This window comes from Oncorhynchus mykiss, chromosome 6 (assembly GCF_013265735.2).
Source record: "Oncorhynchus mykiss isolate Arlee chromosome 6, USDA_OmykA_1.1, whole genome shotgun sequence".
NCBI classification, from domain to species: domain Eukaryota; kingdom Metazoa; phylum Chordata; class Actinopteri; order Salmoniformes; family Salmonidae; genus Oncorhynchus; species Oncorhynchus mykiss.
In genome coordinates, this window is record NC_048570.1 from 49,013,248 (window position 1) to 49,036,834 (window position 23,587).

Here is a 23,587-nt window from a genome sequence, read left to right on the forward strand (position 1 = left end):
AGGAGAATAGATTAAAAGGGAAATGTGTAGCTCTTGTAGTCGATAAACTGTATATTGATAATCAAATGTTCCGAGACACAAATACTACTCTATGGCTATTCTAAATATGACAAAGTTCCTATAGAAGAGTCGAATAATGGAACACCCAATAATAGCCATGGTAGGAATTGTGAGAAAAGTATATATACAGTGCCTTTGGAAAGTATTCAGACCCCTTGACTTTTTCCAAATGTTGTTACGTTACAGCCTTATTCTATAATGGATTAAATAAATACAAATCCTCAGCAATCTGCACACAATACCCCATAATGACAAAGTGAAAAGAGGTTTTTATAAAAATACTTTCCATTGATCGTCCTTAAGATGTTTCGACAACTTGATTGTAGTCCACATGTGGTACATTCAATAAATAGGACATGATTTGAAAAGGCACACCCCTGTCCCACAGTTGACATTGCATGTCAGAGCAAAAACCAAACCAGGAGGTCGAAGGAATTGTCCGTAGAGCTCTGAGACAGGGTTGTGTCTAGGCATAGATCTGGGGAAGGGTACCAAAAAATGTCTGCAGCATTGAAGGTCTCTAAGAACACAGTGGCCTCCATCATTCATAAATGGAAGAAGTTTGGAACCATCAAGATACTTCCTTGAGCCGGCCGCCCGGCCAAACTGAGCAATCGGGGGAGAAGGGCCTTGGTCAGGAAGGTGAAGGCCTGCATATAGACAACATCACCATAATCCAGTACTGATAAAAAAAAGTGCTTTGAACAAGATCCTTTCTGACTAACATTGAAAAGCAAGATTTGTTATTCAGTTTCTTGGTGAAGATATCAATGTGCTGTTTAAAATTCAGCTTTTCATCTAACCAAATCCCAAGATACTTAAAGGAAGTGACCCTATCAATTTAATCAATCAATCTGCAAGTGACTCCATCTGTTAACTTTCAGGGAAGAGGATACCATAAACTTCAAGTACAAGTTTCAATTGGAAAAGCTGCCTTTGAATAATATCAAAAGCCAACTGTAAGTCCTGAAAAGCCTTCTCAATATTAGCACTAGAATAAATAATTGTCATCAGCATACAGATGGAGAGTCAACATTCTTCCCTATACAATTTATATACAGCATAAAATGGATCGGACCTAAAATTGAGCCCTGGGGAACTCTGTTTGTAAGCCTTCGAAACTCAGATGTAATACCCTCCTGAGCTATACATTGTCATCTGTCAGAAAGGTCATTTTGGAACCAATCCAATGCATCAACACTTAAACCAACCTTTTTTAGTTTATAAAACAGCAGGGCATGGCCAACAGTGTCGAAGGCCTTCGATAAGCCAATAAAAAGTGAAAACACAGTGATTTCTTGTCCTTTATTCTTTTCCAAAACTTTTTCCAGTGCAGACAGTTTAGATATGGGACGATAGTTATCCAACTGTGACAGATCTCCACCCTTATGTAAAGACGTGATACAGGCTGATTTTCAGACTTTTTGAATGGTATTACTCACCAATGAAATATGCAATATGTCAGTGAGAGGGGCAGCAATGATCTCTGCACCATTTTTTTCTAAATAACGGTTTAATTCATCCGGGCCAGCCACTTTCTTAATATCAATAGATTTGAGTTCCTTTACAACTTCTGAAAGCTCGTAAAATTAAATAGATGAACCATAGGCCGGCATGTGACAGTTTTATTCACAGCCTCATTTGAGATGTTAGGAAGGAGATCATTATCAAATACATGCCCAGCAAAATGTTCATTAAACATGTCAAGCAGTTTATCATGGAAAGACATTGACCTCATCCCGTCAATAGATGATGCCTGGTTATTCTTTAAAGTGCCTTCCTCACCATCTTAAATAAGCATGCCCCATTCCAAAAATGTAGAAATAGGAATAGATATAGTCCTTGGTTCACTCCAGACCTGTCTGCTCTTGACCAGCACAAAAACATCCTGTGGTGTTCTGCATTAGCATCGAATAGCCCCCGTGATATGCAACTTTTCAGGGAAGTTAGGGACAAATATACACAGGCAGTTAGGAAAGCTAAGGCTAGCTTTTTCAAACAGAAATTTGCATCCTGTAGTACAAACTCAAAAAGGTTCTGGGACACTGTAAAGTCTATGGAGAATAAGAGCACCTCCTCCCAGCTGCCCACTGCTCTGAGGCTAGGAAACATTGTTACCACTGATAAATCCACTATAATTTAACATTTCAATAAGTATTTCTCTACGGCTGGCCATGCATCACACCTGGCTACCCCTACCCCGGTCAAAAGCCCGGCACCATCCACAGCAACCCTCCAAAGCCCCCACCATTTCTCTTTCACCCAAATCCAGAGAGCTGATGTTCTGAAAGAGCCAAATTGTTGCAACCCCTATCACTAGCCTGTTCAACCTCTTTCGTATCGTCTGAGATTCCCAAAGATTGGAAAGCTGCCGCGATCATCCCCCTCTTCAAAGGGGGTGACACTCTAGACCCAAACTGCTACAGACCTATATCTATCCTACCCTGTCTTTCTAAGGTCTTCGAAAGCCAAGTTAACAAACAGATTACTGACCATTTTGAATCTCACCGTACCTTCTCCGCTATGCAATCCGGTTTCAGAGCTGGTCATGGGTGCATCTCAGCCACACTCAAGGTCCTAAACGACATCATAACCACCAGTATTGGGGCGGCAGGGTAGCCTAGTGGTTAGAGCGTTGGACTAGTAACCGGAAGGTTGCGAGTTCAAACCCCCGAGCTGACAAGGTACAAATCTGTCGTTCTGCCCCTGAACAGGCAGTTAACCCACTGTTCCCAGGCCGTCATTGAAAATAAGAATTTGTTCTTAACTGACTTGCCTGGTTAAATAAAGGTTAAAAAAAAATTTAAAAAAAATAACCACCAGTATTCATTGACCTGGCCAAGGCTTTCGACTCTGTCAATCACCACACTCTTATTGGCAGACTCGGCAGCCTTGGTTTCTCAAATGATCGCCTCTCCTGGTATAGCAACTACTTCTTCTCAGATAGAGTTCAGTGTGTCAAATCGGATGGCCTGTTGTCCGGACCTCTGGCAGTCTACGGGGGTGCCACAGGGTTCAATTCTCGGGCTGACTCTCTTCTCTGTATACATCAATGATGTGGCTCTTGCTGCTGATGATTCTCTGATCCACCTCTACGCAGACGACACCATTGTCACGTTCTGACCTTAGTTCCTTTGTTTTGTCTTTGTTTTAGTATGGTCAGGGCATGAGTTGGGGTGGGCAGTCTGTTCTTTTTTCTATAATTTGGGATTTCTGTGTTTGGCCTGGTATGGTTCTCAATCAGAGGCAGCTGTCCCTGATTGAGAACCATACTTAGGTAGCCTGGTTTCACCTTTGAGTTGTGGGTGATTTATACTTTCTGTTTAGTGTGTTTTGCACCTGACGGAGATGTTTCGTGTCATTCTCTTTGTTATTTTTGTTTTAGTGTTCTGAGTTTATTAAAGATCATCATGAACACGTACCACGCTGCGCATTGGTCCTCCGATCCTTCCTACTAAGACAAGCGTGACAACCATTCTGTATACTTCTGGCCCCTCTTTGGACACTGTGTTAACTAACCTCCAGACAAGCTTCAAGGTGTCTGGTTAGACTGTAAACTCTCCTTTCAAACTCACATTAAGCATCTCCAATCCAAAATTAAATCTAGAATCGGTTTCCTATATCGTAACAAAGCATCCTTCACTCATGCCGCCAAACATACCCTCGTTAAACTGACCATCCTACCGATCCTCGACTTCGGCGATGTCATCTATAAAATAGCCTCCAACACTCTACTCAACAAATTGGATGGAGTCCCCACCACTACCCACCACTGCGACCTGTACGCTCTCGTTGGTTGGCCCTCGCTTCATACTTGTTGCCAAACCCACTGGCTACAGGTTATAAAGCCCCGCCTTATCTCAGCTCACTGGTCACCATAGCAGCACCCACTCATAGCACGCGCTCCAGCAGGTATTTCTCACTGGTCACCCACAAAGCCAATTCCTCCTTTGGTCACCTTTCCTTCCAGTTCTCTGCTGCCAATGACTGGAACAAACAGCAAAAATCACTGAAGCTGGAGACTCATATCTCCCTCACTAGCTTTAAGCACCAGCTATCAGAGCAGCTCACAGATCACTGCACATAGCCCATCTGTAAACAGCCCATCTATCTACCTACCTCATCCCCATATTGTATTTATTTATTTATTTATTTATTTATCTTGCTCCTTTGCACCCCAGTATCTCTACTTGCACATTTAATGGACAAAAAAAGTGCTTTTCTTTCAAAAACAAGGAAATGTCTAAGTGACCCCAAACTTTTGAACAGTTCACAGAACTTTTGTGAAACAGCACAGTTAAAAATATATGGCAAATAGAAATCAAACTGGATGGACACCAAAAATAGATGGGAGATGTGGAGGATAGAGGACTAAAAACAAAATACAGCCACGGTAAAATAGATTGTGTCCGTAAAATATATATAAGCTGAAAGTAGAGGCCTAAGTGTTGCTGTTCATTAGTTTACTTGAATTAGGGGAAGTGTGGTATGGTTAGTGGAAAATGATGAAGGAAAATATATATTTTTAAAGATGTATATGTGTTGAGATAATGCCAAGAGTGTGCAAAGCTGTCATCAAGGCAAAGGGTGGCTGGCTACATTGAAGAATCTCAAATATGAAATATATTTTGATTTGTTTAACACTTTTGTATACTACATGATTCCATGTGTTATTTCATAGTTTTGTTGTCTTCACTATTATTCTACAATAGTACATAGTACAAATAAAGAAGAAACCCTGGAATGAGGTGTGTCCAAACTTTTGACTGGTACTGTACTTGCTCTCTTCCTTATTTTTCTCTGCCATTCTCATGTTCTAACTCTCTCTCTTTGTGTTTCTTTCTTTCCTCCAAGATATGCAGTGAATCTGACTGTAACTGTGAGTTTAAACATGGCTGCACGAAAAAGAAGAAATCCATGAACCTGTAAGTCCTGAAAAAATGTGGACATTGGAAAAAAATCTCTAGCGGTCTTGACAGCATAATAGAAGAACTAAAATGAATGATGTCCCTATGAGTTTTGTCCCTAGGACATATCAAATATACCCAGATACGACACTATGACACATGATTGTCTAACAATTTTACCAGTAGGACATTTACGAGTCACTACGGAGAAGTAGCTACCTCATGTTCTCTTAGCTGCTGCTGTAGCTAAAGCCAATGTGGCCGACTGTGTTACTTTTATATATGCCACTGGTTGCATCCCAAATGGAACCCTATTCCCTTCTTTTGACCAGGATCCATCAGGACAAAAATATTTTTATATGTTTAAACAGCATATTTTTTGTTGGTTTTTCATTCAAATTATAAGAACATTTCATAAAATTTCGGTCACGGTGCGTCCCTTTCAGATGGTTACACATTGCACCAGTACTACCATTACTGTACCTCAATTCCCCCTCGCCAAGTTTGCCTTTCGTTCTCAGAGTATTGCCATGCAGGATTTTGCTGCTCTTGCTTGCCATTTTCTGCAATTTTCCAACTGTTAATGACGATGATGTAGTGGTGGAGATTGACTCCCGGCGCCGACTTCCGTTTTTAGTGTCAAGATAGCCGGAATCGACTCCTAAGATTCAGTATTTCTGGAACAGAAGAGACTGAATAGTTGCCATACTTCCAAGAACACAAACACTCGCAACTTTCCTAGCGAGTTAGCGAGGGACGGAGAGAGATGGGAGGGTCGGCCACCAGGCAGACAGAGTAAGAACCGTGCACTAGGCCTATCTATCTGCAATCAAAAGATGTATCTTGCAATGGAATGCTGTGTCTTGGCTTGCAATGTCTCACAACTTCAGTAAAGCAGGGCCTATGATCAATGAATAGGCTAGGATATTCTACACACAACATTTTACATTTTAGTCTTATCCAGAGCAACTTCAAATTAGTACATTCATTTTAAGATAGTTAGGTAAGACAACACATCACAATCGTACTAAGCACATTTTCCCTCAACAAAGTATTTATCAGCAAAGTCGGTGCTAACCTTCCCGCTAGCCATGATTGGCTGAGATAATGAGAGGGCTGGTGACAGGAGAGACCATGTGACGTTTTGACTGTGCCGAGTGACTTGAGATAAAAGAGAAAAGGGCCTAGAACCCTTGCCCCGAGGGACTCCAGTAGTGAGAGCACGTGGTGCAGACACAGATCCTCTCCACGCCACCTAGTAGGAGTGACCTGCCTGGTAGGATTGTGCAGGGCCTAAGACACCCAACCCTGAGAGGGTGGAAAAGAGGATCTGATGGTTCACGGTGTCGAAAGCAGCGGATAGATTTAGGAGGATGAGAACAGAGGAGAGAGAGTCAGCTTTAGCAGAGCGGAGCACCACTGTGACACAGACGAAAGCGATCTCAGTTTAGTGAGTCGCCTTGACTGGGTAGGGTCAAGAAGATGATTCTGAGAGAGATAACGATAGAGTTGGTCAGAGACTACACACTCATGTGTTTTGGAAAGGAAAGAAGGTCTGTAGTTTGACACCAGCGGTGTTGAGTGTTCGTTTCCTGAGGAGGGGAGTGAATCTGGCCCTCTTGAAGTCAGAGGACGCAGCCAGTGGTCAGGGATGAGTTGATGAGGAATGGGAGAAAGTCTCCAGAGATGGTCTGGAGATGGGAGGAGGGGATGGGGTCAAAGTGGGCAGGTTGTTGGGCCGGTGGACATCACTAGTCAAAGGATTTCATCTGGAGAAAGAGGTCAAGCCATAAGGTAGTTCTGTCTGAGTGGGACCAGTTTATGAGTGAATGACGAGTGGATGTCGTCAACCTTTTTTTCAAAGTGGTTAACAAAGTCGTCCACAGAGAGGGAGGAGGGAGGCGGTGGAGGAATAAGGAGGGAGGATAAAGTGGAGAAGATTTTCACATGGTTGGAGGCAGAAGCTTAAAATGTAGAGTGATAGAAAGTGGCCTTGTCAGCGGACACAGAGGAAGAGAAGGTACAGATGTGGGATCTTAACTTGATCACTTTTGTCGCAGAGAATCTTCCTGCTGTATCAGGAAATTCAAATGAGCCTTGTGAATCTCTGAAAATGAGCAGTTCTCCTCTCCATGCAGGGGAAGTCGAGTCATTGGGATCAGGGCTTTCTGTCAAGTAATATTCTGTCTTCAGTGTGCACATATAGTCCTACTGTGTTCGTGTGGGTTTGATTCCAGCCATCACCCATCTGGCACAAATAACTCAATCTCCCCCGATTTACTTGATTAAGTTACACGTTTCAAATATGGACAGTCCGGGATATTTGACCCACAATCTTGATAAGAAATTACTATACCAGACACTTTTGGATAAGATAAATAGGAAAAATATAAAATAATATATACAGGCCACATAAACATTAGTTTCCATTCATACAAAGTGTTGGATAAATTGCCACAGTAGATTTGGCATGGTAAACAAGGAAATCTTTTTTTCTATTGTACGGCCCTTAGTCTGATCAAAAAGGGCTAAATTGATTCAATGGCAACACCGACATCATCTTTTAGAGAGCGATAATGAGGTAACCAATAATGGTTGCAATTGTGATCAACTGTGGGGGTGAATTTAGAGCGTATTGATGGTTTAAACGAGACATCAGCTGGCAATAATTTAATCTAGTGCCATTGATGGTTGCAAAAACCCTGTTATTTGATTATATTCCAATAGGCTACCCGATAGCCTAGCCATGCGATAATTTGATTTGGGCCACCAGTTGATTGACAGATGTAGGCCTACTGTAGAATGATAAACAGTGTGGATGCTCACCCAAGTGTTGTAGTTATGTGACAGTGACTGCATGGAATTCAAATGAGGAGATAGAAGGAATAAAGATAAAATCTTCACTAAGGAAAAAATGAGGAGCCCTGTGCCACCACTGTGATGACCAGATGCTCTCAGATTATTAGAGCACACATAGTCAGATGACGAGATAGCAGCTGGAGTAGCAGTGTCCTCTGGGGTAATCCATGTCATGGCCAAAAAGTGTATGGACAGAGCGAAGATTGAACACACACTCGCATCATTAGCAAAGAGAAAGAGCAGGCAAGCTAGTGCGAAGCTGTATTGCATTAGTGGAAACCAAGACTGTTCTCAGGGCAGGTCTGACTAGCAAAAGGGACTTTTCGTAGCAGGTTAGGAGAATTTACGCAGCAGTTTTAACGTGGCAGGTATGGAGAATTAGGAAAGGGTTAGCTAAAATCGTCTCAGGCCTGCCCCGAAAACTGTCTTGGTTTCCACTAATACTATGCTGCCAGCACGATAGACAGAGGGGGCAGGCAGAAAGTACTGTGGTGTGCATATGTCTCGGTAAACAGTATCTCTTGTCTTGCATGCTTTGCAAATTCACCAAAGTATGTGTCACAACTTTCCCCCCCATCTTTTCATATTGAAATGGACAGCTGCAACACAGGGAGATTGGCTGACATGACGAATTGTGGGTGCTATCCTATTTGATCTCCTCCTCTGGTTTCTTCTCTGTTCTTCAGCAGATGCAGACTCAATCACAATCATTACCAAATATTTATATCATGATATAACTACTCTCATTTTCATTCCCAAAATGATCTCTCCTCATTTTGGAGCAAGAACTGTGGAGACTAGAGACATTTGCTTTTTAATAAAAAAAAAAATCTGATTTATCTTCTTTTTGATTTACCTAGAATGTTGTTGTTTCATCCAAACCTTTTTCATTTTCTTCAAACTGGTTATTTAGCAGCATCGTAGAATCTCCTAGCTAGCTCGACTCCATGGGTTATACTCATAATTAAAATATGTTTTCCACAGGGCCAAAGACATGAAAAATCGCTTGACTTTCTTGAGGAAGAACGATTTCCATGGCAGCAACCCAACAAACGGGCTGGAGAAAGTCCTGAAGTCAGTCAAGTAAGAGCCTCCTTGTAAAGAACACTCCGGATATGAGTTTCCCCTAGTTACAGATCTAGGACCAGCTTCCCCTCGTCCAATCCTGTCCTTAACCATTAGTGGTGAAAATGCATAACTGACCCAAGATCATCGTCTAGGGGACACTTCACCCTCCACTGTAAAGCACACTCCATCCACTGGTGCATCCCAAGACCTCAGAAGAGGATACTGTAACTCAAACTGACTTCATACACTAGTCATTTGAAAAGCATTACAATAACAAACCAACACCTGTCGTTCAGTTTGTGATCAGCATGTCATATTTTTGCAATGAGAGAACAGTTACTGTCACCGTTTTCCTCAATCACCTCAACTCCGTGCTGCTCACAGTAGGAAATACATTTAATCATAGTCAGATTATAATGATAAACACTTACAGTACCAGAGGCACAGTGTGAGAGAAGGGTTTTTCTTTGAAAAGCTCACACACAATAATACGAAACGTGATGTATTCGTCCTTTGTCTTTCTGTGCTGTCATTTTTAGGCCCTCGCCAGAGGAGGCCCTGAAGTGGGGGGAATGCTTTGATACGCTGCTGGCTCACAAATGTACGTTTTTCAACGCACTAAGATCCTAATGTCTTTATTTTTTATTTATAAGGTGCTACACATAGTATTTTTATTGTAATTTCAGAAAATGTCCATAATGTATTTGCCGCTAATAGTGGAATGATAGTATTTCACAGTATTACTTCCCCGCCAGTGTTGTGGTTGGCTGTGATATTTTCCTGTTGATTTCTCCCGCCGGAGCGGCATCTGTTGTCACAAAGGGAAATATGTTCTGACTTTGTGGCTGTGCTATCTGGTGGCAATAGCTCTGTCATTTCCTGGTTCCTAGCGATTTAGATGGTGCAATGATTCCCTACACTATTCAGTGCTTGTTTTCTCACAAAAATTGAAATTGAGCGAAGTGTAGAATTTTAGCAAGCAGAAAATGAGAGATTTCCACTAGATAACACAGCCACAGTGTCAGAACCGCTTTCCCATTTTGGCAACAGATGCCTGTCCTCAATAGATGAATATCTCAGCCAATGATCAAGTTTGCAGACGACACAACAGTGGTAGGCTTGATTACCAACAACGACGAGACAGCCTGCAGGGAGGAGGTGAGGGCCCTCAGAGTGTGGTGTCAGGAAAATAACCTCTTATTCAATGTCAGCAAAACAAAATAGATTATTGTGGACTTCAGGGAACAGCAAAGGGAGCACCACTGTATCCACATCGACAGGACAGCAGTGGAGAAGGTGGAAAGTTTTAAGTTCCCATCACCGACAAACTGAAATGGTCCACGCACACAGTGTGGTGAAGAAGGTGCAACAGCGCCTCTTCAACCTCAGGAGGGTGAAAAAATGTGGCTTGTCCCAGAAAACCCTGACTAACCTTTACAGGTGCACAATCGAGAGCATCCTATCATGCCGTATCACTGCCTGGTACTGTAACTGTACCGCCCACAACCGCAGGGCTCTCCAGAGGGTGGTGCGGTCTGCACAACACTTCGCCGGGAGCAAACTACCTGCCCTCCAGGACACCTACAACACCCAAAAAAGATCTTCAAGAACAACAACCACCAACCGAGCCACTGCCTGTTCACCCCACTTCCATCCAGAAGGCGAGGTACATCAAAGCTGGGACAGAGAGATTGAAAAACAGCTTCTATTTCAAGGCCATCAGATTGTTAAACAGCCATCACTAGCACAGAGGCGGCTGCCTACCAACAGACTTGATATCATTGGCCACTTTAATAAATGGAACACTAGTCACTTTAATAATGCCACTTTAAGAATGTTTACATATCTCACATTACTTATGTCATATGCATATACTGTATCCAACACTATCTATGGCATCTTAGCCGCTCTGTCACTGCTCATCCATATATTTTATATTTTATTATCCCATTTCCTTTACTAGATTGTGTGTATTAGGTTTTGTTGTGGAATTGTTAGATATTACCTGTTCGATACTGCTGCACTGTCGGATCTAGAAGCATAAGCATTTCACTGCACTCGCAATAATACCTGCTAACCATGTGTATGTGACCAATCAAATTTGATTTGATTACAAAACTGTAAGTAATACTGTGAAACACTATCATCCCACTATTAGTGCCAGATACGTTATGGACATTTTCTGAAATGATAATGCAAAAATACATCACCTTTAACTTTTGTTTAGACTTTTGTTTAGGCCATGTATATTTTCCAAGGGAGCCATACAAAAAATACCTTGGTCTCAAAATGACTGTGAATGAATGAATGTGACCATTTTTTAAAATATACAATTGCAATGTGAATACAGCAAGCATAAGAACACAGTCAACAGACTTATTTCCATTGTGGTCCTGTATGTTGATACATACTATTTAATAACACATTATATAGTGTTTTTGTATTAAATATTATGATATATTGTCTTGGACAGATGGAGTGGCAGTCTTCCAAAGGTTCCTGCAGACAGAGTTCAGTGAGGAGAACTTGGACTTCTGGTTGGCCTGTGAGAAGTACAGGAAAATCAAATCCCAGTTCAAAATGGCCTCCAGAGCAAAACAAATCTTCTCAGAATACATGTCCATACAGTCCTGTAAAGAGGTAAAGCCAATACACAGTACACACACCATGGTTCATCTTTAGAGTAATAATTTAGTGATGCTGCTACTATTTGAGCAGTGCGTTTTTGTGAGAAAGTGTGTTACAGATAAGATGTATTGTTCTTATTTATACCATTTAGAGATACAAAATGGAGTAGGGTGAAGTTGCCCCTAGGTGCTGATCTTGGGTCAGTTTGTCCAGTGATTATTTATATATATATATATATATATATATATATATATATATATATATATATATATTCGGAGTATTCAGACCCCATGATTTTTTTTCCACGTTTTGTTATGTTACAGCCTTACTCTAAAATTGATTAAATTGTTTTTTTTCCCTACACATTTTACCCCATAATGACAAAGCAAAAACCGTTTTTTCAATTTTTTTTCAATTTTAAAGTTCTTAAAAATAAATAGCTGAAACATCACATTTACATAAGTATTCAGACCCTTTAATCAGTACATTGTTGAAGCACCTTTGGCAGCGATTACAGCCTCGAGTCTTCTTGACTGCTACAAGCTTGGGACTCCATTGTTCTCTGCAGATTCTCAGTTTTTTTAGGTTGGTTCGGGAGCATTGCTGCACAGCTATTTTTAGGTCTCTCCAGAGATGTTCGATTGGGTTCAAGTCTGGGCTCTGGCTGGGCCACTCAAGGGCATTGAGACTTGTCCCGAAGCTACTCCTGCGTTGTCTAAGCTGTGTGCTTAGGGTCGTTTCCTGTTGGAAGGTTAACCTTCGCCCAAGTCTGAGGTCCTGAGTCCTCTGGAGCAGGTTTTCATCAAGGATCTCTCTATACTTTGCCTGGTTCATCTTTCCCTCGATTCTGACTAGTCTCCTAGTCCCTGACGCTGAAAAACATCCCCACAGCATGATGCTGCCACCACGCTTCACCATAGGTATGGTGCCATGTTTCCTTCAGACGTGACGCTTGACATAAACGCCAATCTTGGTTTCATCAGACCAGAGAATCTTGTTTCTCCATGGTCAGAGTCTTTAGTTGCCTTCTGGCAAACTCCAAGCAGGCTGTCATGTGCCTTTTACTGAGGAGTGGCTTCTGTCTGGCTATTCTACAATAAAGGCCTGATTGGTGAAGTGCTGCAGAGATGGTCATCAAATCAAATTTATTTATATAGCCCTTCGTACGTCAGCTGATATCTCAAAGTGCTGTACAGAAACCCAGACTACAACCCCAAACAGCAAGCAATGCAGGTGTAGAAGCACGGTGGCTAGGAATAACTCCATAGAAAGGCCAAAACCTAGGAAGAAACCTAGAGAGGAACCAGGCTATGTGGGATGGCCAATCCTCTTCTGGCTGTGCCGGGTGGAGATTATAACAGAACATGGCCAAGATGTTCAAATGTTCATAAATGACCAGCCTGGTCGAATAATAATAAGGCAGAACAGTTGAAACTGGAGCAGCAGCATGGTCAGGTGGACTGGGGACAGCAAGGAGTCATCATGTCAGGTAGTCCTAGGGCATGGTCCAGGTCCAATCTTTCTGGAAGATTCTCCCATCGCCACAGAGGAACTCTGGAGCTCTGTCAGAGTGACCATCTGGTTCTTGGTCACCTCCCTTCCAAATCATGTCCAATCAATTGAATTTGCTACAGGTGGAGTCGAATCAAGTTGTAGATACATCTCATGGATGATCAATGGAAGCAGGATGTACCGGAGCTAAATTTCAAGTCTCATAGCAAAGGGTCTGAATGCTTAGGTAAATAAGGTATGTGTGTATTTTTTTTAATAAATTTGCAAACATTTCTAAAACCTGTTTTTGCTTTGTAATTGTGGGGTATTGTGTGTAGATCGAGAAGGAAAAATATTTATTTAATCAATTTTAGAATAGGGTTGTTACGTAACTATGATGAAACTGGCTCTCATGAGGACCCCCACAGGAAAGGAAGACCCAGAGTTACCTCTGCTGCAGAGGATACATTCATGAGAGTTACCTGCACCTCAGATTGCAGCCCAAATAAATATTTTGAGTTCAAGTAAGACACATCAACATAAACTGTGGAAGGGACTGCGTGAATCAGGCCTTCATGGTCGAAATGATGCAAAGAAACTACTACTGAAGGACACCAATAAGAAGAATAGACTTGCTTGGGCCAAGAAACACGAGAAATGGACATTAGACCGGTGGAAATCTGTCCTTTGGTCTGATGAGTCCAAATTTGAGATTTTTGGTTCCAATCGTCGTGTCTTCGCGAGATGTAGAGTAGGTGAACGAATTATCTCTGCATGTGGGGTTCCCGCCGTGAAGCAAGGAGGTGGTGTGATATTGTCACCAGCAAAGCACCCCAACACCATGTGATTTATTTAGAATTCAAGGCACACTTAACCAGCACGGCATTCTGCCGCAATACGCCATTCCATCTGGTTTGTGCTTAGTGGGACAAGGACCCAAAACACACCTCTAGGCTGTGTAAGGGCTATTTGACCAGGAAGGAGAGTGATGGTGCTGCATCAGATGACCTGGCCTCCACAATCACCTGACCTCAACCCAAATGAGATAGTTTGGGATGAGTTGGACCACAGTGTGAAGGAAAAGCAGCCAACAAGTGCTCAGCATTATGTGGGAACTACTTCAAGACTGTTGGAAAATCATTCCTCATGAAGCTGGTTGAGAGAATGCCAAGAGTTTGCAAAGCTGTCATCAAGGCAAAGGATGGCTACAATGAAGAATCTCTAATAAAAAAAAAATTATTTCATAACTTTTTTGGTTACTACATGATTCCATATGTGTTACTTCATAGTTTGTCTTAACTATTATCCTACAATGTAGAAAATAGTAAAAATATAGAAAAACCCTTGAATGAGTAGGTGTGTTTAAACTTTTAACTGGTACTGTATATATACACCTATCGGTTTTGATTCAGAAAATGTGTACTTTTCCACCTATTATTTCATATTATTTTAGGCTGACTGCAAACAGCAGATGTGGCTAACAACTGCGCAAGTGCACTCTCATGAGGCAAACTCTTACAGGGTGACTAGACAGCAATTAAAAAATATATAATAATTATTCAATTATTGCACCCACCACTGCTCACGCGCGCCAACGAACATCTGCGTTGCCAAGGGCTAAAATAGAAGTCAGTTCTATTTGTGACGCAGATCATGCTGCAAGTCCTGCCTCTCATCTCCTCATTGGTTTATAGAAGCAGGTACCCACATGCCATTTCCTCATTGGTTATACCCACGTGGGTGACTGAAAGATGAACGAGGTCGATGGCGATAATGTACCTAATTTATGAAAGTTGCCAATCGCAATATAGAGTCCAAAGAAAAAGCCTGGGAGGAGAGATGACTAGAAACGATTCGGTTGACCGTTTTTATGTGTGGATTAAATGTTGGAGTAGAGGACCTTGTGCATTTCAGGTAAAATAACAACTCAATGTTTATATCCCAGGACAAATTAGCTAGCAACAGCAAGCTAGCTAAATAGGGCAAATTAGCTAGCAATTGCAAACTAGCTAGCTAAATTGGCATAAATGTTTAATGCTTTTTGACCTGTCCCCAAATTAATGTAATTGGTTCAGAGTTTTTTTATATTTTAACATGCGTGTCGTGATCGCGCTTGGTGTGGGGGGACAAATAAATGTGCGCACGCGCGCAGCCGGTTTAGTTTCCGTGTTAGTTTTATGGGGAGAAGGAGCTGCCGCAAAAGTTAATACCAGTTAGCCTGAAGTTATTTCTGAAAAGTGAAAATCCGAAGATGGTATCAAGAGCAAGGTGGAGTTCGGTCCCTGGCTGCAAGAAATCTAGGAAGACACAAAATGTTTCGTAGATGGCTCGTAGCAATGAAAAAAAACTGTAAATTCGATGTAAACACTCCTACAGCCAATCTAAGTGTGTGTAATAGCCTTGCACTTCATTAACTACGAAAGAGATTAACTACGAAAAAAAAAAAAACTCAGACAACGGTTCCTTCTCTATTCTGCATTGTTGTATTCGGCACATTTGACAAATAACATTTGATTTGTATTCCCATCGACTGGATATGGTACCGTGCCAAAATACAGAGGCGCTTATGAGAAAAGTGTCAAAGCGAGCATCTGGTGGTAGGTAATCTAATCATTGCAGTTTGAGTTGATCTTATTGTGTTGTAACCATTGCACCATATAATGTAGATATGGCCTGGGCGCTCTACCGGTTAGCATGTGTGGCCTGTCTTTATGACAAGGGGTTTGAAGAGATGAGACAGTAATTGTGTCACCTAACACTGCAGAATAGACAGATTAAAATGTAAGGTTGTTGCATTTTAATTACTTGTCTACTCGCTTATTTCATAATCAGAATCTCCCATGTCTGATGTGTGTTGTGCAAGCCATGGTTTATTTTCATTTAACATTTCATGCTTTTAACAACTGTATAGATCATGTTTTAGGGAAGACCTAGATGCAGACAGTGTCAAAGTAACAAACGTTTATTACTCGAACAGGGGGCAGGCAAAAAACGACAGGTCAAGAAGGGCAGGCAGAGGTCAGTAATCCAGAAAGGTACAGGATGGGGGGGCAGAATGGTCAAAACCGGGAAACAAGAACTAGGAAAAAGACAGGAGCAAGTGGTAAGCTTGACGAACAAAACGAACTGGCAATAGACAAACAGAGAACACAGGTTTTACACAGGGGATAATGAGGGGAGACAAGCACAAAGACGGGTGTGACAGTTTTGCAATGTGTGAACTACATGGCCCCAGGTAGGCCTGTTTGGTTGCATGTAGTCTGGTCTATTGTGTATTCGTAACCTCCACCTCCCCTGTCGATAGAGGCCATGAGTATCCTAACAATATAATTACTTTTAGCCCCATGGCCATAAAAAACAAACATTCATTAGATATTACAAACATGGTATCACATTATACTTGTTAGGATGGAAGTTTTGCTTTGTCAATACACAAGAATAATAATTTGGCATATAACCCATACTATACCAACTGTCAATTCCTTTCACGTTTACAATTGTATATACATAACAGACTACCATTGTGTCACAAATAACTGAGAGGTCAATGACCCCAACTCACTCGCCGATTCTGGCCTCAAAAGAACCAAGCAACAGCAAGCTCCTCTGGCACCCATGTGAGTTGATGTTGTCAACTGTATATTTTCACACCTTTTCCTGATGTGTTGCCTAGCCATGGCGTATTAGCATGACAACATGTCAGGCAACTGTATAGCCAAGTGACATTTACTCCTGAGGTACTGACCTGTTGCACCATCTACAACCGCTGTAATTATTATGTGACCATCCTGGTCATCTATAAATGTTTGAAAATCGTTTTAGAACAACCTGGCATAAATGTCAATGTACTCTTATCTCCACCTGGCACAGCCAGAAGAGGACTGGCAACCCCTCAGAGCCTTGTTCCTCTCGAGGTTTCTTCCTAGGTTCCTGCCTTTGTATGGAGTTTTTCCTAGCCACCGTCCATCTACATATGCATTGCTTGCTGTTTGGGGTTTTAGGCTGGGTTTCTGTATAGCCCTTAATGCTGTCGTAAGGCTGTTATAAATACTTTTGATTGATTGCGTGGAATGACTTGGCCCAAGATCCACCTGGTGTGTTTATTTATTTTTGCAGTCACAGTACCTAACCTGACACGCACACCACATTTTGTTACATTACAGCCTTATTCAAAAAAATTATATATTTTTTTTAATACTCAATCAACACACAATATCCCAAAATGACAGATTTTTTTTGCGAATGTATTAAAAATGAAAAACAGGTATTCAGACCTTTTGCTATCAGACTCGAAATCGAGCTCAGTTGCATCCTGTTACCATTGATCATCCTTGAGATCCTTTCTACAACTTGATTTGAGTCCACCTGTGGTCAATTCAATCGATTGGACATGATTTGGAAAGGCACCCACCTGTCTATATAGAGTCCCACAGTTGGCAGTGCATGTCAGAGCAAAAACCAAGCCATGTGGTTGAAGAAATTGTTTGTAGAGCTCAGAGAAAGGATTATGTCAAGGCACAGATCTGGGGAAGGGTACCAAAACATTTCTGCAGAATTGAAGGTCCCCAAGAACACAGTGGCCTCCATCATTCTTAAATAGAGGAAGTTTGGAACCCCCAAGACACTTCCTAGAGCTGGCCGACCAGGCAAACTGAGCAATCGGGGGAGAAAGGCCTTTCTCAGGTAGGTGACCAAGAATCCGATGGTCACTCTGACAGAGCTCCAGAGTTCCTCTATCGAGATGTGAGAACTTTCCAGAAGGACAACAATATCTGCAGCACTCCAGCAATTAGGCTTTTATGGCAGAGTGACAAGACGGAAGCTACTCCTCAGTAAAAGGGACATGACAGCCCGCTTGGAGTTTTTTTAAATGCACCTAAAGGACTCTCAGACCATGAGAAACAACATTCTCTGGTCTGATGAAACCAAGATTGAACTCTTTGGCCTGAATGCCAAGCATCACGTCTGGAAGAAAACTGGCACCATCCCTACGGTGAAGCATGGTGGTGGCAGCATCATGCTGTGGGGATGTTTTTCAGCAGCAGGGACTGGGAGACAAGTCAGGATCGAGGGAAAGTTGAACGGAGGAAAGTATAGAGAGATCCTTGATGAAAACCTGCTCCAGAGCACTCAGGACCTCAGCCAAGACAACGTAGGAGTTGCTTCGGGAGTGGCCCAGCCAGACTGGACTTGAATCCGATCGAACATCTCTGGAGAGACATGGAAGTAGTTGTGCAACCAAAGGTGCTTCAACAAAGTTCTGAGTAAAGGGGCTGAATACTTAAGTAATTGTGATATTTCAGTTTTTTTATTTTGAATAAATTTGCTAAAGTTTTTTACTTTGTCACCACGGTGTATTGTGTGTAGATTGATTTAAAAAATGTAAGCAATTTTAGAACAAGGTTGTAACAAAAGGTGTAAAAAGTCAAGGGATCTGAATCATTTTTGAATGCACTCTACCTGTAACTTCGACTATTCACAAGTCCTTGTAGTCTTCCACTTCCTGAAAACCAGTGTAGACCCCATAAGGCGATAGATATTTGGCTCGGATGGCATTTACCACGCAGGATGGGACTGGAATCCGGACTCCTGGACCCAGTGTCTTACCACAAGAGGACTTACCATGGAGGACACACCATAGTGCTCTCCAAGCAGCACGTTAAGATATGGAAGCCCTTTTTGGCTTAGAGGCGAAAGAAACGCAAACATATTATAGGCGAGGTGCTGGCTAGCGGAGTAGAACACTTGAAAAATTAGAGGGAGAGCTGCACACTCTAGGAGCTCAGATGCAATAATTTAATAACCAACGTTTCGACAGACAAGATGTCTTCATCAGGGTACAAGAACAAACACTGAGGGGTGACTAGTTTATATAGTGTCAAAGGACACACACAGGTGTCTGTAATCATTGGTGGGTGTGGCCTGATATCATTGGTTAATTCTCAGATGTAAAATTAACATACCACAAACATGAAAGGATAGCATACGATCATATATACAATTTGGCTACATAGGCCTACAAACATTTACAATAGCAAAATCACAATCTCTAGAATGGCTTCAGATCAAAGTCTATGTTAAGACCGAAGGGAGCAAGGGTCTTTAAATTAAAGATCCAGGCAGCCTTTCATTTGAACAATAAATTGTCAGTCACCCCCTCTCCTAGGGACCTCCTTTCAATTAAGGACTCACTTTAAGGTTAGGATTGGGGGAAGGGAAGCTGATCTGAGAGTTGTGCCTAGGGGAAACCTCACTCCGGAGTATATGAAACATTAGCAGGGTGTGATATTTAAAGTGGCAATCAGCGGTTGAAACAATAGTGTTCTCCCGCCATGGTTTTGCTAAAAAGCTGAGGGATGGGGCTGGAGAAATCTAACCACTCAAATGCATAGACAGAACTATGGATGCAAAAGTATAGTTTTAACCATGTTTTGAGGCTATACAGTGTTTGTTTACATTACTTTGCTTACGGAGTAAAACAAGCTTATATTTTGGGTTCTGATGGGGTACAACAGTTGAACTCCGCCCATGAGGCATTTGTTATATTCTACAAATATCAATGTATACATATCATTCATTTATAAATGTATGTAGCTACTGCAGATCCCTTTTAAGAGCCTCCTTCCAATAACAGGTGAATCTGGACTCCTACACCCGAGAGGTCACGAAGGAGAACTTGCAGAGCACCTCGGCAATGACCTTTGACCTGGCCCAGAACAGGATCTATGGCCTCATGGAGAAGGACCCGTACCCTCGCTTCCTGCGCTCGGACCTCTACAGGGACTTGACCAACCAAAAGAGGTTCAACGCCATGGTGCCAGATCTGCCCTGAATTGGAAGAGAGATTGAGGACATTGGATGACTTGGAGCCCTGGTTTGTGTTCATTAGAGGGGTGGACATTGGAGAGCTGTGCCCAGGTGACATTCACGTTGTCTAAATTGGTTTAGATTATGGTTTGGTACTATTTTTGTCAGTGTTATATACTTACCTCATCTGATTCTCCATGGGCATTTTCCCAACCTGGTTCTGTGGTCATTGGTTTCTGACGAGTTAATTTAAAAAATGTTTTGAACAAATACAGCTTCCATATCCTCATGGGCCTTCCTGTTTGTGGCATAGCCCAAACCTTCACTGCCTTCTATTTCTGTGTGTAACACAGGCAGATTTCTGACACTTCACTATTCCAAAGACAAGAAGATGCTATACACTATATCTAGGAGGTGTTCAACATAGCCAAGAGGCCTTCCAGTGTATTCAAACCGTTGTGCAATCAACAAACATGGTGCAATGAAATCCCCCCCCCCCCAAACATTATACAAGCAATCCTATATGATCTTTTAATATTTCAGCATTGGAAGCTCTGCAATACAAGGTGGTTGCCACTGCTTACAGAAAACCTTCACCATCAGCATCCAGATTCTAAGTGCAATATGAATGTTTTATGTACAGTGCCTTCAGAAACTATTCACACAACCTTTCCTCATTTGAGATTAAAATGTATTTCATTGTAATTTTTTTATCAACGATTTACACAATACTCAAACATATGTACAAAAATATATATAGATATAAAAGGAAAATTTAACACTAATATATCTGTTAGAATCACCTTTGGAAGCGATTACAGCTGTGAGCCTTTCTGGGTAAGCCTAAGAGCTTTCTACACCTAGATTGTGGAACATTTGCCATTCTTTACAAAAGTAGTCAAGCTCTGTCAAATTGTTTATTGATCATTGCTAGACAACCATTTTCAGGTCTTGCCATAGATTTAAGTAGATTTTAAGTCAAAACTGTAACTCAGCCACTCAGGAACTTTCACAATCTTCTTGCTAAGCAACTCCAGTGTATATTTTGCCTTGTGTTTTTGGTTATTGTCCTGCTGAAAGGTGAATTCATCGTCCAGTGTTTGATGGAAAGCAGACTGAACCAGGTTGTCCTCTGAAATTTTGCCTGTGCTTAGCGCAAACTCCCCAGTCCTTAACGATTACAAGCATACCCATAACATGATGCAGCCACAACTACAGAATTGAAGTCAGAAGTTTACATACACCTAAGTTTTTCTTTTCACAATTCCTGACATTTAATCCTAGTAAAAATTCCCTGTCTCAGATCAGTTATGATCACCACTTTATTTTAAGAATGTGAAATGTCAATAATAGTAGAGAGAATTATTTATTTCAGCTTTTATTTCTTTCATCACATTCCCAGTGGGTCAGAAGTTTACATACACTCAAATAGTATTTGGCAGCATTGCCTTTAAATTGTTTAACTTGGGTCAAACATTTTGGGTAGCCTTCCACAAGCTTCCCACAATAAGTTGGGTGAATTTTGGCCCATTCCTCCTGACAGAGCTGGTGTAACTGAGTCAGGTTTGTCGGCCTCCTTGCTCGCACATTCATTTTTCAGTTCTGCCCACACATTTTTGATAGGATTGAGGTCAGGGCTTTGTGATAGCCACTCCAATACCTTAACTTTGTTGTCCTTAAGCCATTTTGCCACAACTTTGGAAGTATGCTTGGGGGCATTGTCCATTTGGAAGACCCATTTGCCACCAAGCTTTAACTTCCTGACTGATGTCTTGAGATGTTGCTTCAATATATCCACACAATTTCCCTTCCATATGATGCCATCTATTTTGTGAAGTGCACCAGGCCCTCCTGCAGCAACGCACCTCCACAGCACGATGCTGCCACCCCCGTGCTTCACGGTTGGGATGGTGTTCTTCAGCTTGCAAGCCTCCCCCTTTTTCATCCAAACATAACGATGGTCATCATGGCCAAACAGTTCTATTTTTGTTTCATCAGACCAGAGGACATTTCTCCAAAAAGTACATTCTTTGTCCCCATGTGCAGTTGCGAACCGTAGTCTGGCTCTTTTTTTCTGGAGGTTTTGGAGCAGTGGCTTCTTCCTTGCTGAGCAGCCTTTCAGGTTATGTTGATATAGGACTCGTTTTACTGTGGCTATAGATACATTTGTACCCGTTTCCTCCATTGACGCCATTGTGAAATCCCTGAATGGTTTCCTTCCTCTCTAGCAACTAAGTTAGGAAGGACTCTGTATCTTTGTAGTGACTGGGTGTATTGATACACCATCCAAAGTGTAACTAATAACTTCACCATGCTCAAAGGGATATTCAATTTCTTATTTTTTTTGCTTGCTCGACTGAGGTACCTTACAGATAATTGTATGTGTTGTGTACACAGATGAGGTAGTCATTCAAAAAATCATGTTAAACGCTATTATTGTCTAATAAAATGCATTTGCTGGCACACACCCAGAGAAAATTATTTTAATGTAGAGGTGCTGACTAATGGTGAATAAACTGTAAGCTATATAAAAAAAAGTGTTTTTAAACGCTATTATTGCACACAGAGTCCATGCAACTTATGTGACTTGTTAAGCAAACTTTTACTCATGAATTTATTTAGGAGTTGAACACTTGACTCGACATTTTTTTAAAAACTTAATTACAAATTTGACATTATGGGCTATTATGTGTAGGCTAGTAACGAAAAGTATCTCAATTTAATCTATTTTAAATTCAGGCTATAACGCAACAGAATGTGGAAAGAGTCAAGGGGTGTGAATACTTTCTGAAGGTACTGTATAAAGGAGAAATAGTATATTACCCTGTACGTTTATGTATTATAGTATCTTATATAATAGTAATTGTTTTAGGGAGGCTCATATACTACATACAAGTAACAAACAGCAATAACATGGAAAAGCAATTTGTCATGAATAATTAAGCTCATGACATCCACAGCACATATCTGACTTTTAGAGACCCCTAAGGAGAAACATTTATCCTCAAGGAGAAAAAACAAACATGTTAACCAAACAAATGGGTCATATGAAAAAGAGAGACTGAAGTTATAGAATAACTGGTTTGTTACTTATGCTGCAAATGTATAAAGACGCTTTGCTTAATAAGAGTGCATTTTGGTGTATTCACTATGTACAATCTAACACATGGAGCATTTTAATTAGCCTATAGTTATTTGACATGTGCGTGCCAATTTTGAATACTGATTAGTTCCCAATGTGTTTGTTCTAGAGATTTACTGTTTCTTTCCGTGGCTGCAGCTCAATCCCCTCTTTCCACTGATATAAAGCTTGGCCTATTTCATAATATAGTGTTTGTGAAAGTGGTGTTTTTCTACACATGAGAGGATCCAGACAAGAAAATTGTCACAAAATCATATTTAAAACTCAAGCCTTTTGAGCTGGCAACTCATACGACCCCATCAAAGATTAGACTCAAACATGACAATGTCGTCTGAACTTTGACACCCACGTCCTAATTACAAAGATGTCTTCTCACAGAAGTCTGAACCGTTTGAGCTACAAACTAATAGTCACCAACATCAACAGATAAGACTCTCATAAACATTTAGCACTCGTTTTACTGTACATCGCACACAAGCTTCAGGGGCGTCATCGGAAGGTAACCTGTGAAAATGGCACAACATGAATAGGGTATGAAAAGTGCCATAAACAGAGTGACTAAATATGGGTATAGATGTGTATATAAATAAATAAAAATTGCTTATATCTCCTACATATAGACCCA

The 23,587-nt window shown here is 41.3% G+C and overlaps 1 protein-coding gene across 2 annotated transcripts in view; it reads left to right on the forward strand.

The window, feature by feature from the left end:
• Positions 1-20,843, forward strand: part of LOC110526072 (regulator of G-protein signaling 3) — an 85,099-nt gene extending 64,256 nt beyond the window's left edge. For both annotated transcript variants that reach the window (XM_021606673.2, XM_021606674.2), the window contains 5 exons: positions 4,915-4,985; positions 8,811-8,909; positions 9,434-9,495; positions 11,368-11,534; positions 19,648-20,843. In XM_021606673.2, coding sequence (XP_021462348.2) covers positions 4,915-4,985; positions 8,811-8,909; positions 9,434-9,495; positions 11,368-11,534; positions 19,648-19,845 — 597 coding nt within the window. In that variant the 3' untranslated portion in view covers positions 19,846-20,843. The remainder of the gene's footprint in view (positions 1-4,914; positions 4,986-8,810; positions 8,910-9,433; positions 9,496-11,367; positions 11,535-19,647) is intronic.
• Positions 20,844-23,587: the final 2,744 nt, after the last annotated feature.